This window comes from Brachyhypopomus gauderio, chromosome 10, assembly GCF_052324685.1.
Source record: "Brachyhypopomus gauderio isolate BG-103 chromosome 10, BGAUD_0.2, whole genome shotgun sequence".
Classification (NCBI taxonomy): domain Eukaryota; kingdom Metazoa; phylum Chordata; class Actinopteri; order Gymnotiformes; family Hypopomidae; genus Brachyhypopomus; species Brachyhypopomus gauderio.
In genome coordinates this window covers 21,344,687-21,359,542 of record NC_135220.1, presented here as the reverse complement: position 1 = coordinate 21,359,542, position 14,856 = coordinate 21,344,687, and the positions used below count along the sequence as shown (strand labels likewise).

General features: G+C 45.6%; 2 protein-coding genes across 2 annotated transcripts; one reads left to right on the top strand and one right to left on the bottom strand.

Moving 5' to 3' along the window:
* Nucleotides 1-116: 116 nt before the first annotated feature.
* On the top strand, nt 117-6,815 carry mat2aa (methionine adenosyltransferase 2Aa). The gene is made up of 9 exons (XM_077020429.1): nt 117-381; nt 1,825-1,902; nt 2,240-2,362; nt 2,461-2,573; nt 2,663-2,806; nt 3,633-3,851; nt 3,981-4,163; nt 4,252-4,385; nt 4,893-6,815. Exons 1-9 carry the CDS (start codon nt 291-293, stop codon nt 4,993-4,995), a joined length of 1,188 nt encoding a protein of 395 aa, XP_076876544.1. The 5' UTR covers nt 117-290; the 3' UTR covers nt 4,996-6,815.
* Nucleotides 6,816-8,866: 2,051 nt separating this feature from the next.
* Nucleotides 8,867-14,561, bottom strand: sftpba (surfactant protein Ba). Its single transcript, XM_077020428.1, has 12 exons — nt 14,406-14,561; nt 13,897-13,961; nt 12,850-12,924; nt 12,319-12,441; nt 11,873-11,986; nt 11,598-11,678; nt 11,192-11,375; nt 10,772-10,923; nt 10,616-10,696; nt 10,293-10,397; nt 9,806-9,843; nt 8,867-9,504 (listed from the first exon to the last, which is right to left on the bottom strand). Exons 1-11 carry the CDS (start codon nt 14,455-14,457, stop codon nt 9,808-9,810), a joined length of 1,068 nt encoding a protein of 355 aa, XP_076876543.1. The 5' UTR covers nt 14,458-14,561; the 3' UTR covers nt 8,867-9,504; nt 9,806-9,807.
* Between the last annotated feature and the right edge of the window lie 295 nt (nt 14,562-14,856).

Sequence of the window (14,856 nt, the reverse complement as noted above, 5' to 3'; positions counted from 1 at the left end):
TTTGTGTTGCACTATTTCAAGATTGCTAGATTTGTTCACCTGCTCAACCCATTAGTCATTGGCTGGAGACGGACGTGTTTGCGCATGCGCGACATTGGCGCGGATATAAACCACCGCACCGGCCACTGCGCACATTCGAGGTCAACGCGCTAGGCTCGGATATATTTTTAAGAACATTCCAGTTTTAAAGGGCCTAATACTTAAATATTGCACTTAACATTTATGTTTTTTGGCTTTAAAACATATTAACTAGACCGAGTAAAAAGAAAAACCGAATCGTTAAATTAAATATGAACGGACAAATGAACGGTTTTCATAACTCCTTCATTGATGAAGACTGCTTCTTGTTCACGTCCGAATCAGTCGGTGAAGGACATCCTGGTATGTAGATCACGTACATCGAGTGCTTTTAAATTCACTCTTCATTTTGAGCAGTGTGCCAGAAATGCGCCGAGACGGCCGCAGTGATGTCTCAGCGCAGTTAGCCTAGCCACTTAGCTGGCGGGCTGGATAACAATAGCACATTTGTATTTTCTTGTCCAAACGGGGTCCGTGTACCTCTTAATGTGTGGGGGGAGTAAGAATACAGCGGCCACTACGGTGTCGTGTTAAAATAAAGATGATTTTCGCCGGAACGAGGGCGCCGTGTTCGCCGGTGTTTCCTGTCGGCTGGGCCGGCGACCACGCGACGAGTGCGGGCCGGCGGAGCGGCGCCGACGGACGGAGGCTGGGTGGGCTGGCGTGGCGGTTAAAACACGGGCCCCACACGAACACGGGGGTGGTTTTGGGTCCTAAGGCGTGGTGTTCCGACACTAAACACGGTGTTTTGGTGTGACGGCCGCCTGAAGTGTCCGCCGAGCGTGTGGGCAGCCGCAGTATGGCGGGCTTGGCGCAAATGTGCGCGGGGCGGCGGGGTGCTCCGCGGTGGAGCTGGTGCTGTTGGGGGTTTCCTCAGAGGGTTTACGTGAGTATTTCCAGACGAATACGTACAAATATTTATTGTCGTTTTAAACCTCGTCAAATATAAATTTGTTGGCTTCCTAAGTCGTGACGTCGAATAAATAGATAACATGTCTTTAATAGTAGCGAAATAGCGTCTTGTGATTTTGTTCTTCGTGGTTGGAGATGTGTGAGACTTTGTTATATCGGCAATCTTCACGTTTTTATATTTGTAGTCCGTGTATGTTTCACCCCACGTGTTGTGACCCTCGCCATCGCGCCGGCCTCTTGCATCAGCCGCGGGAACCTCGTGGGGCCGCGGCTGCGTTTTTGGTCCGAGCTACAACACGCGAGTGCAGGCCGGTGTCGTGGGGGAGGGGGGGTTCATCGGAGCCGATTAGCTTGGCTTACCTCTGCCCTAAATATAGATTTTATCTGTCGTGAGCGGTATGGTGAGGCCGTGAGTTCAGTACAGTGCAGCCTACACTCACTGTACGGGTTCTACCGCACGAGGCCGTGTGATGTGTCGCAGTGTACAGTGCGCGTGGCGCAGGAATGTTGGCGCGCGCGTCTTGGGTTTGACATTCTGCGGGCTGTGCTGTTTAACGTGACTATGCTCTAATGACCAGCACAGCGCGTTTTAAGTGCACTTTTATTCATTTCCATATACTGATACTGGTGATTATCAACTGGTTCATTTCTGAAGGTTGTGATGGCAATGAAAGCGTGTGTTTTGTGGCATGGGTAGGGGTTCGACGTCAGATCTGTTCATAAATCTAGAAGTCGTGGTGCTTATTTGCAGAACTGTTCACTGTGATCAGTGTGTATTTGTTTCACTTGGTGTGCAGTAGCCCTCATACTGCGTACGCTGTTGCCATCTCACAGATAAGATTTGCGACCAGATCAGTGATGCTGTGTTGGACGCCCACCTGAAACAGGACCCAGATGCTAAAGTTGCATGTGGTGAGTGTCATGTTCTAAATTGGTGTGGGTAGGTTGTTTTTTGTGTTGTCCAGTGCATGCCAGGGGATTTCTTGGACCTGGTATCAAGTCGAGTGTAAGTAGTGTAATTAATATACACATAGTAATGGATTTATGCATATAATATAGTGAGTGTGAGGGGAATGTGCAATAGACCTGTTTGGTATGCTGTATGTCAGTGATGGATCAGGTTTCTTAGGACAAGCCCTTTTGCACCAGTAGCTAAAACCAGCTGCAAGTCTGAGGGTCTGCAGGGGTCTCGGTGCCACCACAATCCCATCTGCCTCTTATTGCTTCACTGCAATCTTCGCCCCCTTAGAAACTGTTGCTAAGACTGGAATGATCTTGCTGGCTGGCGAGGTGACCTCTCATGCTTGTGTGGACTACCAGAAGGTCGTCAGGGATACCATCAGACACATCGGCTATGATGACTCCTCTAAAGGTAGGGAGGGTGTAGTGAGATGTTTGTATTTTCCACCTCTAGTTGCCTTAGCAGTGCAGAGCAAGCACTTATCTGGTTGCGTGTGTCTCGTTGCTCAGGGTTTGACTACAAGACCTGCAACGTGCTGGTCGCCCTGGAGCAGCAGTCTCCTGACATCGCCCAGGGTGTTCACCTGGACCGGAACGAGGAGGACATCGGTGCTGGAGACCAGGTGAGGGGCTCCGTCTGTGCCCAGTGAAGCTGCGACCACCCCGGCGTGTCCCGCGCGTGTCTGAGGAACATCTCTGGTCTCGTTCTCAGGGCCTGATGTTTGGGTATGCCACCGACGAGACCGAGGAGTGCATGCCGCTTACCATCGTTCTGGCCCACAAACTCAATGCCAAAATGGCGGACCTCCGGCGCAACGGGACCCTGCCCTGGCTGAGGCCCGACTCCAAGACCCAGGTGAGACGCCCTTGTGGGACGACTCCTCACTGCGGAACACCACACCAAAATGTCAATGCCATTTTTATATAGCGGATGCTTTTTTTCCGTGTTTATGCCTCGTCTTAAAGTAGATGTTTGCGTCTGTATCCCTAATGACCAAACCAGTGGCGGGGAACAGCTCTTGGCAGATTCATGCGCTCAATAAAGAGTAGATAATGATGCTCCTCTTCAATACACTCTGGGCAGGCGACTTGCTCCAGTTTCACTGCCATCTGCATGGAGGAGAGTGAAACCACTAACAATCTTTCCACTGTGTGATGAGACTTCTCTGCAAGTTGAACCTAAAACAACTGATTTGTTACCACGACCACATTATTAATTTCCGCCTCACCCACCTGACCATGTAGGCAGTGAAGAACGGTATCGAAACAAATGGCGTCCCCTGTCTACCGGGGGGGGGGGGGGGGGGGGGGGGGGAAATGCTCAGAGGGTTTTTAATGTATTGAATGAAACGGACCAGTGTGTCATGACTGGACGGTGTTGTATCGTTTGCTCTGCTTAAGGCTATAGTACATGAGCAGGAGTGACCCTCGACCTTATGTGGCTTCTTGCACTTCTTGCTTGCTTTAATTAAAAAAATTTTTTTACCCCCTTCCCTCTGAAAGAATGAGACGGGGTGTGCTGGCCTTGATTTAAAGGAGGTAATTGAAACGCCTCCTTGAAGAATGTGTTTTTTTTTTTTTTTTTTTTTTTATGTCAGCGGAGTCCTGCTCCGTGTCCTCTCCCTTACTCTGGCACCCAAGGTTTACTGCTTACTTCATGCGCGTCCCCCCCCTTGCCGTAGGTCACTGTGCAGTACCGGCAGGACCGCGGGGCCATGCTCCCCGTGCGTGTGCACACTGTGGTGGTGTCCGTGCAGCATGACGAGGGCGTGTGTCTGGACGAGATGCGGGACGCCCTGAAGGAGAAGGTGGTGAAGGCCGTGGTGCCCAGCGTCTACCTGGACGACGACACCATCTACCACCTGCAGCCCAGCGGGCGCTTCGTCATCGGTGGGCCTCAGGTGAGGTGACCGAGGGCTCACACACCTGTACCTGGAGAGATGCGTTTCCAAAAGAAAGCGGAGGGCGGTGGAGGATGATTGATTAACCCTTTCCGTAGCAGATAATGAAACATGTCTTTGTTTTTGTAGGGCGATGCTGGCCTCACTGGGCGTAAGATCATTGTGGATACGTACGGAGGCTGGGGGGCCCATGGTGGGGGGGCCTTCTCTGGGAAGGACTACACCAAGGTGGACCGCTCTGCTGCATACGCTGCTCGCTGGGTGGCCAAGTCCCTGGTGAAGGCAGGCCTGTGCAAACGCGTGCTGGTCCAGGTGAGCCCATGGCCTGTAGTCCTGGTATTTTAACCCCGTTGTTCTAATGATCATGATTGGTTATTTAATCGATTGACCTGCCCATCAGGTGTCCTACGCCATCGGTGTGGCTCATCCACTCTCCGTCTCCATCTTCCACTACGGAACCTCTCAGAAGAGCGAGAAGGAGCTGCTTGAAATTGTGAAGAAGAACTTTGACCTCCGTCCGGGTGTCATTGTCAGGTAAAGTACACTCCTGCGGGGTGGCTCCCAGACTGTTGGGACCTGTCGTGAGGAAGCAGGTGTCTCTCTTGCACATGCACGTACACACGCACACCCTTGTGCACAAAAGGTCTGCACAATGCATATAGGTTTCTCTTTATGCTAATTTGCAGCTCGAGTTTCTACTTTCACACCTGATTCAGATTATAAGTGACCGAATTCTATCAGGTGCGTTAGCAGCGCGTGATGCTAATGTGTAGCAGGCAGTGGCCCACAGAACAGGTGAGCACTGCTACAGTATGCCAGTCAGTCAACATAGTCAACCATCAGACTAAAATGTGCGCAGCGTCCTATAATAACGATATGCGTTGATGATGCTTGTTCTTATGACTAAAGATCATGTCCATTGTGCTGATTATGTAATCTGGACGGCGCATGATTAATCTGCAGCTCGTGTCTGCCGAGTAAGTCATTAAGTTGTGGTTCTTCTGTGGTGCCCTCTCACACTCTCTCCCTGTGCAATTCCAGAGAGCTGGACCTGAAGAAGCCAATCTACCAGCGCACCGCCGCCTACGGCCACTTCGGACGCGAGTCCTTTCCTTGGGAGCTGCCCAAAAAGCTAAAATGCTGAAACTGTACCTTCTCCCTCCACTCTGGGCCAGCAGGTGTACACTACAGAGAAACCTGACGGCCTGGGCTGGGGGGTGAACTACCAAAGCCCCTCACAACCCCAGCTACTCCCTCCTCACACCCTGTTCCCAGACATTAACCTCTCTCTTTCTCTCTCTTTCTCTCTCTTTCTCTCTCTCTTTTTTCTCTCTTTCTCTCTCTCTTTCTCTCTCTCTTTCTCAAACGCACACCTCTTATCGAGACCTTTTTAATCTGTTTCTTGAAATGTTCTGTTGGTTGGTGGTCTGGAGAGTGTAATGATGTAGTTTTTTTTTGTGCTTGTTTAGGTTTAATTTCCCCTCCTGTTTTCTGTCCCATTACCCCACCACCATCCTTTAGTCTCCTCTTCCTCTCCCACTGAAAGATTTAGTAATGGCACAAAATTGAAGTCAGAGTTGAGATTGCTATGCATTGAACGAAGCACTAGCCCTCCCCGTTTTTTTTTTTTTTTTTTTTTCTTTCAAAACTTCTTTCGTTGAATTTTCCGCAAGTACGTGTGCATGCCATCTTTTGAAATTTCTATCAATAGTGGGATCAAAGCTCTTTATTGAACGAATGTTGAAAAAGTTGCCTTCAGTTGGAAATAATCTTAAGATGTTGTCGGTCAACGACTTGCAATCACTTTGGGTTGGGGGAACGTTTTTATTAGGCGAAGGTTTTTATTTTCACATGCCTGTTGTCTTTGGTAGCGTGTCGGGGTGCCTGCAGGCCACACATGTTCTGGCGTGTTACAGAGAAGTCAGACGCTGCTACCTTGTGGTGCGGAGGTACCCTGACACCAGTTACCCCACTTGTAATACCCCCTTCCCCCCCTTGCTTCATTCTTTGATGAATTCCTGATCAAACCTCACTGGTTCTTAGACCCCCCCCCCCCCCCCCCCCCCCCCCCGTGTGTGGTTGACAGTGGGCGTAGCTACAGAGAAGCCCCTCCCTCACCACCACAGAGGGGAGGCCTTCACCTCTTGAACTGCTCCATACTTGAAAATGACAACATTTTGAAACTTGTATTGCTTAGGGTCCCTCTCTGAGACCTGGTGTCCGTACAGAAAAACCAGGAGTGCTCAGAAGTGCTACTCTAACAGATCATTTTGTACTGTTTTGTTTATTTTATTATTATTAAGACAAAATAAGTTTGATTTGCCTGACCACTGGGTTTGGTGTTTGTCCCATGCGTTTCCCTTTGGCGTCCCCACTGTGTCCTACAGAAAAGCTTTGGGGTCCTGCCACTGGGTGGCGCTGGAAGCTGTGACCCATTATTATCTATTTTATTATTAATATTTTTACCATGGTGACGGCAGACTCCGTGAGACTAACAATATACAATCGCACACTTGTTTTGGACGACTCGTGCCGTCTCTAGGCAGAAGCGAGAGTTTGTGCCGGTGTTGTACAGAGAAACCGGCCTCGTTTACATGCTCTGCTTGGTGTTGGCTAGAGTGTCCTCCCCTCCATCCAGATTTCTTTCATGCAAGCCGTTTTTTTTTTCCCCTCTTCTTTCCTTCCTTAAATGCCAGAGAATGATGCACCAGGCTGGTAACTGAAAGAGCAAAAGTGCCTTTTTCTATTTGTTTTTCTTTCCCTGCCCCACTGCATCTACCCGTTGCACTCACACACCCGTGTATCTACCCGTCGCACTCATACACCCGTGTATCGACCCGGTTTCCTGCTGTACTGTATTCCTCCGGTCACCCTCACCCACCCCTTCCGCCCCACCTTCTCTGTTCCATGTTTGTTCTGTCCATGTGAGTGATTTGAATAAACTTTCTGCCCTCTATCCCCAAACTGGTGTCGTATGCTTTGATGGTGTCGTGGTGCAGTGGATGTGAGTCTTGACTCAGGTGTGGTACAGCGTAGACGGGGATCAGAACCTGAAAGACTAGTGACCTGCTGGACTCGTTATCCACGGACGCAGTCTGAAGAATCCAAACACATGGTGTTTGCTTTATCGTAAGGCTGCTCCCACTGAACATGTAAAACGCACGAAGTATAGCTCGCTACCCTCAATGCAACTGTGCTCAGGAGCTGCACAAATTGGTCACGTAATCAGTAATATCACACACACACCAGGATATATGGGTGATATTACTTATTTGTGGTTTTTAGTGAAAGCTTTTAGAAAACAATTTTGTAATAAGACGCTCTAAAATAGAGCATCTCTTCAGTGTCCAGTCCGCTATCGTCGAGGAGGTCCACTTTACTGGGGACCGCTTTTTCAGTGAGTGGAAAAAATATATAGGTGCTGTATATTTACGTTCAGCGGGTTTTTTCGTGGGAAGCAAAATTTTTGGTCTATGTAATGATGCAAATGAAGAATTCCACATTGAAATAACTGGTTCGGCATTTAAATGCATGGATCTTGACTGCACAAAGTTCGCCAATGTCAGAATTGTGGTCCACATCAGCGAGCGAGAAGTGAGTTAAAGGTTAAAGGGGCAGTCATGGCCTGGCGGTTAGGGAACTGGTCTTGTGGCCGGAGGGTCGTGGGTTCGATTCCCAGGCAGGCCATGACTGAGGTGCCCTTGAGCAAGGCACCTAACCCCAACTGCTCCCCGGGCGCCGGGCTAGGGCTGCCCACCGCTCTGGGCACGTGTGATCCACAGCCCCCTAGTAATCACTAGTGTGTGTGTGTGTGTGTGTTCTGACTGCACAGATGGGTTAAAAGCGGAGGACAAATTTCGATTGGGGTGTAAAAAATCACAATTGACAAAATATGGCACATTAAATTAAATTAAAGACGCTCGTATACAGAGTGCCGTCTGTTCACTGCATCCTAGATGGTACTGTAGATGGGTTAGAATCACTGAACACGGTCCCCTTTCAAGTTGTATTTGTGTAGTGTATTCTCTATAAATACATGCAGTCTTGCCTCTGAATAAAAACAATCACAGGTGGATGTGGTGATGGTGGTTATGTTGCTGCAGAATTGTAGACACCCTAATTAGTTTCTTGCAAAATGGATTTGGCAATACTGTATAATCTAGTTGCTGTGTCATGTCGTAATCAGGAATTAGCAATATTGTGTAGTAGGCATTTCTGTACAAAATTTTTGTAGGTGAATCTACATTCCATATGAACCTTTAAATCGTACTTGATCAAACCTGAAAGTGAGTCCAGTGAACTTAGATGGCCTTTGTGTCATCAGGGTTATAGGCCTACTGTAACAGTCTGTAATTTTAAATATTGGGAAGCCTGGCATCAGAATTCATTTGCGACTTGAGAGTTAAATTTGCCTCACAAGTAACGTATGTAGCAACAGGCATACTTTGGTTTGACCAGATGTTGGGTGGGCGTGTCTAACTAATAAACGGCTTCTACCTGCCCTGCCTAAACGGATGATGGTCAAGCTGCCTCAGACAATAAAGGAAACACCTCGTACATGTCTTTGTTGCAAGATTGGGTAACCGTGAACCAGTACAAGCCAGTCTGACTTGAAAGGCTGTTTTGATGTGTCTTGGCTTGAGGGAGTTCTTGTTCGTTGTGCTTTAGTGTCACTTCCAATACACTTTACATTTACCTTGAGGGACTGATGGAGCGATTACACAGGTGAGGTAGAATTAAATATCTTACCCGAATGTTAAATTCTTGAGACACATACACACGTGAACTTTGCTTATGAAGGACCAGTGTGAAATGTTTCTTTTCTTCTCTGAAAACCTTTACATTCGTTTTTTCTTTACTATCTCTACATGTTAAATCTCAGTATAGTGCAGTTATTTCTTGGGTTTGGATATATATTTTTTTGGAGGACTGTAGGAGTTGTCAGTTATGTTACACCAGAACCCATGTCTGTCATTCTACCAATCACACATACCACACACCCTGACACACTAGAGAAGGCTTTTTGTATAGTTTAATTTCACACTTGACAATCATGTCTTGAATCATACATCTTTTATATCAATGTATATCATAACTCATGATGATTGGCATATTGGAAGAACATTTTGCAGGGTTTATAAAAGGGACTCAAAATCGCAAGTGCTCAGTGGCCTCGTGGATGGGGTAGTGGGGTACTCTAGTTAAAATAACTCAAACTTCAGTATACCTGAAACTGCTTGGCTAAACATCTCGCATGTTATCATTTCTAAGGACTTTGTCTTGCTTATTGTGAATGGTGATTGTACAAATATAAACAACAACAAAAAAACATGATAATGTGTGGGCCAGCTCATGGTCAACTCAATGAAAAAAATCCAATAATGTTTACATACTACATCGTCATCTTCTATGTCCAAGCAGCAGAGACTGCAGTTACATGCAGTACAAGTCACAACTCGGGCTAAACTCAGAGCTCAGATCAGAAACCCAAACACGACTGTGGTATCTCTAGTGGAAGAGGCGAAAGCACAAAGTGTTCTCAGAAAACGTCTGCCCTTTAGGTGGCTGGTGGGACCTTTTAACAACGAGATAAAAGAGGGACAAAAGCGGGAAAAGCTCGAGTCCACTGCGCAGAAGGTAAACTTGTTCATCTCTGATAAAAGAAAATTCAAAGGAGAACGGGGTTACAACACAGATGAACAGATAATGGAACCATAAAGAAGTGTGTGGTCATATTTGAAAGTACCTCACTAGTAATTGTAATGGTACCAGAAACATGAATGGCATAGTACTTTGTGAAACATTATTGACATCATGATAAGGTTCCTGTAACTGCTTTAACCATGTAAGATGTTTACAGACCAAGGATTACATATGTAATTTTCAGGATCATAATGCTATCAGCACTGTGTCATGTTTTGCAAGGCAGGTTATTGTGAGTATCGAGAACTCACATCTAATCCCACGCATTCCCCTTGCAGAAGGAAACCACCTGTGATGATAAAAACATTTACAATTCAGATTTATGTGAATACCTTTAAAATTCATTTACAGAACCACTACAGAAGAGCCCTTTCTGTTCCAGCTGTCTGGTGCTAGGGGCTGCTAGTGCATTCTGTGTCCACTAGGACTACTGTGCACACATTAGATGTCCTTCCACAAGTTACAGTTCATTTTGGAGTAATTTAAGCACTTTTTAGTATTAAATTACAATGTTAGTGTTTATTTATACGCTGGAATCCAATCAAAGGAACTCTTGGTGAAGTCTTTCCTATGTCACATACATACAAAGCATCTTAATACAAAGTAAAATAAAAAAAATTCTGTGGAGCTGAACAAACACACACAAAAAAACGAAGATAAAATATGAGTGTGAGAGCTGGAGTGCGTATGAGTGTTAACACTGCAAATGTAACAGGGTGTAAGGTGGATCACACTCACCCCACATCTCTCTGCTGTCTGCAGGTCTCTGCAGCTGTAGCTGGGGCCCATAGAACATGGGTCATCACCAAAAAAAGGCTCCTTCCTAGCACACATGTCTGCCCTCTGAGCACATGGAACAAAAAATTTTACTATTCACATATAGTTAATGTTGAGTTTCAAGCCGTGTGTGTACATTAAATCCTCTTACCTAAGAAAGCATGTATGTGATTAAATGCCTTATGAATTAAATAAGACTTTGGTGCCCTCTGCTGGCTAATAATGTCCTTGTGGACAGACGTTGCCATTATTGCTGAGAAGATTATCTTTGTGAAGTACTTTACCTCACATATGTCTAGAGCCGCTTCCTCTTTACCCAAAATCCCTTGGAGCTGGTTGCCATAGCGCTGAGTAAAGTGCTCACACTGACGAACACACCAAGAGGAAACAGATTAGCAAAGTTCATAAGAAAGTAAAGAGTTCAGAGATGAAACACTGACCTTTTGCAGGACTCCGGGATATGACTGGCAGACTGTGTGGAGGAAGGAGGCAGCCTGGAGCCTAGAGGCGTTGGAGCCAAGATGCAGACGAGACAGAACGGCCAAAGTGAGACATGAGTCGCAGTCGGAGACAGCGGAGACCGCTGGAGAGACTGAAGAGAGAAGAAAGAGGGGAGAGAGACAGACAGATAGAGAAGGGGGGAGAGGGAGAAGTCAGTGGGGGGGGTAGAGTGGAGATATAGAAGAGAGATATAAAAGGTGTCAGAAACAACTGAGAAATAATAAAGAATCGTTTGAGAATAGTGTAAATCTCTGAAAATAACACGATGATGAATCACATTAACCCAGGAGAACTGCATCTGAAGGAATGACTTGCTGGGAGGAGCTTTACATTAAAGCAACATGGATACGACCCCTGACCTTTGGCTGCTGTTTCCAGGCCTTGGCACAGTCGGAGGAGATTACAGATGGAATTGGGTGAGGCGGAGTTTAGCAGGATTTCAATCAGCAAATGCACGTATTTCTGAATCATCCGCGTGCACTGGCCCTGCATGACGGTAGGCAGTAAACCACACACCTGGCCCAGGAGGCCCGTGACCACAGCCTGACGGGGACAAGAGCAACGTGAACCCTGGATGTGTGTGGACGCTGCAGACCTGGGGTGGGTTTCCCGAAACATTCGTAGCGCTAAGTACTTCGTAACCTCGTATGAAACGTATGAGGTTAAGAAGTACTTACCGCTACGAACGGTTCGGGAAACTCACCCCTGGTCTTCGCATCAGTTCAGCATCCTTTATTACATGTAATATTTGTGCATCATCCTTACCTCTGTCTGCGCTTTTGGTAAGAAATATTCCATTACATTCATCACATATCTGCAGACAGTGCAGGGAACCGCGGCTCTGATCTGTGGGTGGAAGTAAACGCTGAATCAACCGTCCCCTCCTACAGTTGAAGCATGTATGGAGGAAGCTGAAAGCAATCTCAGCTCCGCCTCTCGAAACTCCGGCTACCTCCTGTCCCTTTTCCTCCCTCCCCAACTCTCTCTCCTCCCTCTCCATCGCTCCCTCTCTCTTTTCCTCTCTCCCCCTCTCCCCTTACACTGAATGTGGACATCCTGATGGTTTTGTGCATGTGATCCATGAGGAAGTCCTGGAACTGGTCTCTGACCACACCGTCACATAATCCCAGGTAAGCACACACTTCATCGGGCATCTGCAGAGAGAGAGAGAGAGAAATATAGTTTTAGTTTTACCTAAAGCAGCTTTTAACTAAGAATAAACAAGATACATTTAAAAAAAAGTAAAACGTAAGGTTTCCATATAATGTTTTTGGTGTCAAATTTGTCATTTTTAAAATTGTTCTTTTAGCTATCCATGTTTTAAACAACAGTTATACCCTTATGCAGTATGTTGTAAATGACATAAAAGTTCAGTTAAGCATGTAGGAGTAGCTGAGCACCAGAGCTCAGGTAATCAGGCAACCGGTATTCACGTTAAGACCAGGTGGACGCTCTCATTCTGAAGGTGCGTTCCTGGTTTACTCACCATCAGGTTACCGAGGAAGGTGAGCGCCAGGGCAAAGTTCTGCTCGATCTGCTCCTGACACATCCTGGCCATCTCCCCAGGGAGCGATTCACACATCTCCTCCAGAGAGTCCTTCAGCTTGGCCTGGGAAACAAAGGACGGGTGTCCTCACGAGGGCAGGAGATTCATGGCTGTTTGTGCTGGAGTTAGCGGACCCTTTAACTCATTGCTGTCCAAACCTTTTGCAGTCAAAGCTAGATTTGGTAAGGTGAAAGTGTGTGTTTGTGTGTGGGCTGACCAGCTGATGTACTTTATGCTTGGTGGGCTGCATATTATTGATTTTATAACATAGGTGCCAGTTGAAATTTGAAATTGGGCCGAACTTTGGACATGCCTGCTTTAACTGCTGTCTCAACATTGTCTCTTTGCTTTCTGATCTCTTATCCTTTAAATCTATGTGGTTTAATGTTACAACCAAATAAAATATTTTCTATCCTGTTTCTGTTGAAAGAAGATTACATAGGCATGTTAAATATGCACATGTGTTTCTACCTGGAACTGCTGATCAGACATCAGGTGTTTCAGCAGCTCTATAATTTGTTTGCAATCCTGACAGGTATCGTCATCCTAGATACGTGGACAGAAGGGCATAGTTACAAGACATTTACATGCTGAACGATCTCTGCACCCCAGTATAAGTGTATCACAGCCACTAACGTCAGCATTTATGTAATTTTCCTTTATTAAATTAAATATATCGAATCGACTATCTTTAGCGCCAGTACGGACACATCAATTCATAGGCTATATTCACCAAAAGTAGCAGTTTCCAAATCTTATTTTGTGAGGAACCGTGTAAACATAAAACCTCTAATTCTTCTGTTTTTTCTTAGTAGTCCAAAAGCGCCCTGGAGATGTGAAGGTAAAGGAGAAGTGAGACTAGCCAGAATGTAGTACAGGCCTCTAAGTTGGTGTATTTCAGGCTCGACACAGCGAGGTGTGAACTGTGCAAACAGGACTTCTTCATTTGTGCGACACAAGCAGACACACGCTGCCTGACACCAACACTGTAACACTGCCTGTACTGGGTGATACCACCTGTAGTTGTGACCCTACCCTGTCATATTTCATCTTAGATTCAAAGTAATAGAGAAAAGCATGTTCTGTTTAGAGCAAAATTAAAATTTTCAAATAAAAAATGAGTTTAAATGTTTTTTTTAATTTGATGATTGAATTTACACTTTGAACAGTGCAAAAATTTTTTTTTTACAAGTTACATGTATGTTGTCATAACTAAAAATAATTGTTGCACTCTATCTCTGATTACTCCAACTTAAAAAGTAAACAGCTCAGGAACCTACTAAAGCAATGTCAAATAAACATAAAGGAGGGAGAATATTCCACCATTTTTGCAACCTAGAAAAAGTCTTCAGTGAGATAAATATTCAAACATCCTGAAGCACTACGTGATGCGTTGGTCTTACACGGTACCATGAGTGAATACATGAAATAACTTTTGCTTTAAACCATAAATGGCAACATTATTTAACCACACGAGCTTTACAGAACTGTTCCATGTGTATTAAATCAGTATCTCACCAGAGCTTCACCAGCAGACATGTCAACATCCTGCATATTTTCATCATCAACAAATCTTGGTTTGGCTGTGAATTAAGGAAAATCAAATCTTAAGAACTCCAGTGATCTGCAACACACCTTTCCAGTGTCCTTACAAACGTTGTTCAATGCAACAGTGACAATCATTGTTTACTGCACTTCATTTAAACTCAGTCAAAAGCTATTATGGTGATTGCATTTTAATTCAGTGACACTTTGAGAAACTCCAAATTAGCCATCTGGTACAGCACAAAACGCTAATACCACTCCCCCAAATGAACTATTTCTGTGCGGTTGAGTTATGGTTTAAGTTGTTCAGCGTACATTTGCCACACATTATGATACAGAAATACTCATAAAATGATATTTTGCCAAGAAATCTTTCGCCTGCTGTTTCATCCCCAGTGCCCTCTAAAATAAATGTCCTGGCCAGGTAATGTACAATCAACAGAAAACAAAACACAATTATTATTTTTGGGATTCATATTTACCGGTTCCCAAGAGTGGAAGGAATAACAAGATGGCAAGCTTCAGAGAGGCCATGTCTATCGTCTCCAGTTTGAAGGAACTGCTGCACTGATCTCATCTTTGGACCACTTTATAGTGTCTTAAAAGAGGAAGTACCACCAAGAAAATGCTCCACAAAGCTTTGCTCCAGCAACTGTGCTGAAACCACAAGCCCAGCACGATAAGCAGAGCACCTGCACCATTCTCTCAGGGAATCAGCTCTCTGACAAAAGCCCGTTTTGAAACATTTTATTTGACAAACAGTGGATCAAGACTTAGTGAATACAGTACTGAGGTGGGCCCTGTTTCCATGGTTCTTTGAAAGCAAGCTGAACTTTAACTTTTCCCCCATTTTTTAAAAACACAGTATTGATCCATATAAACTGCTGGGGAAAAAAAGAACATAAGGCCAGATATGAGCAGCTACATCAGAGG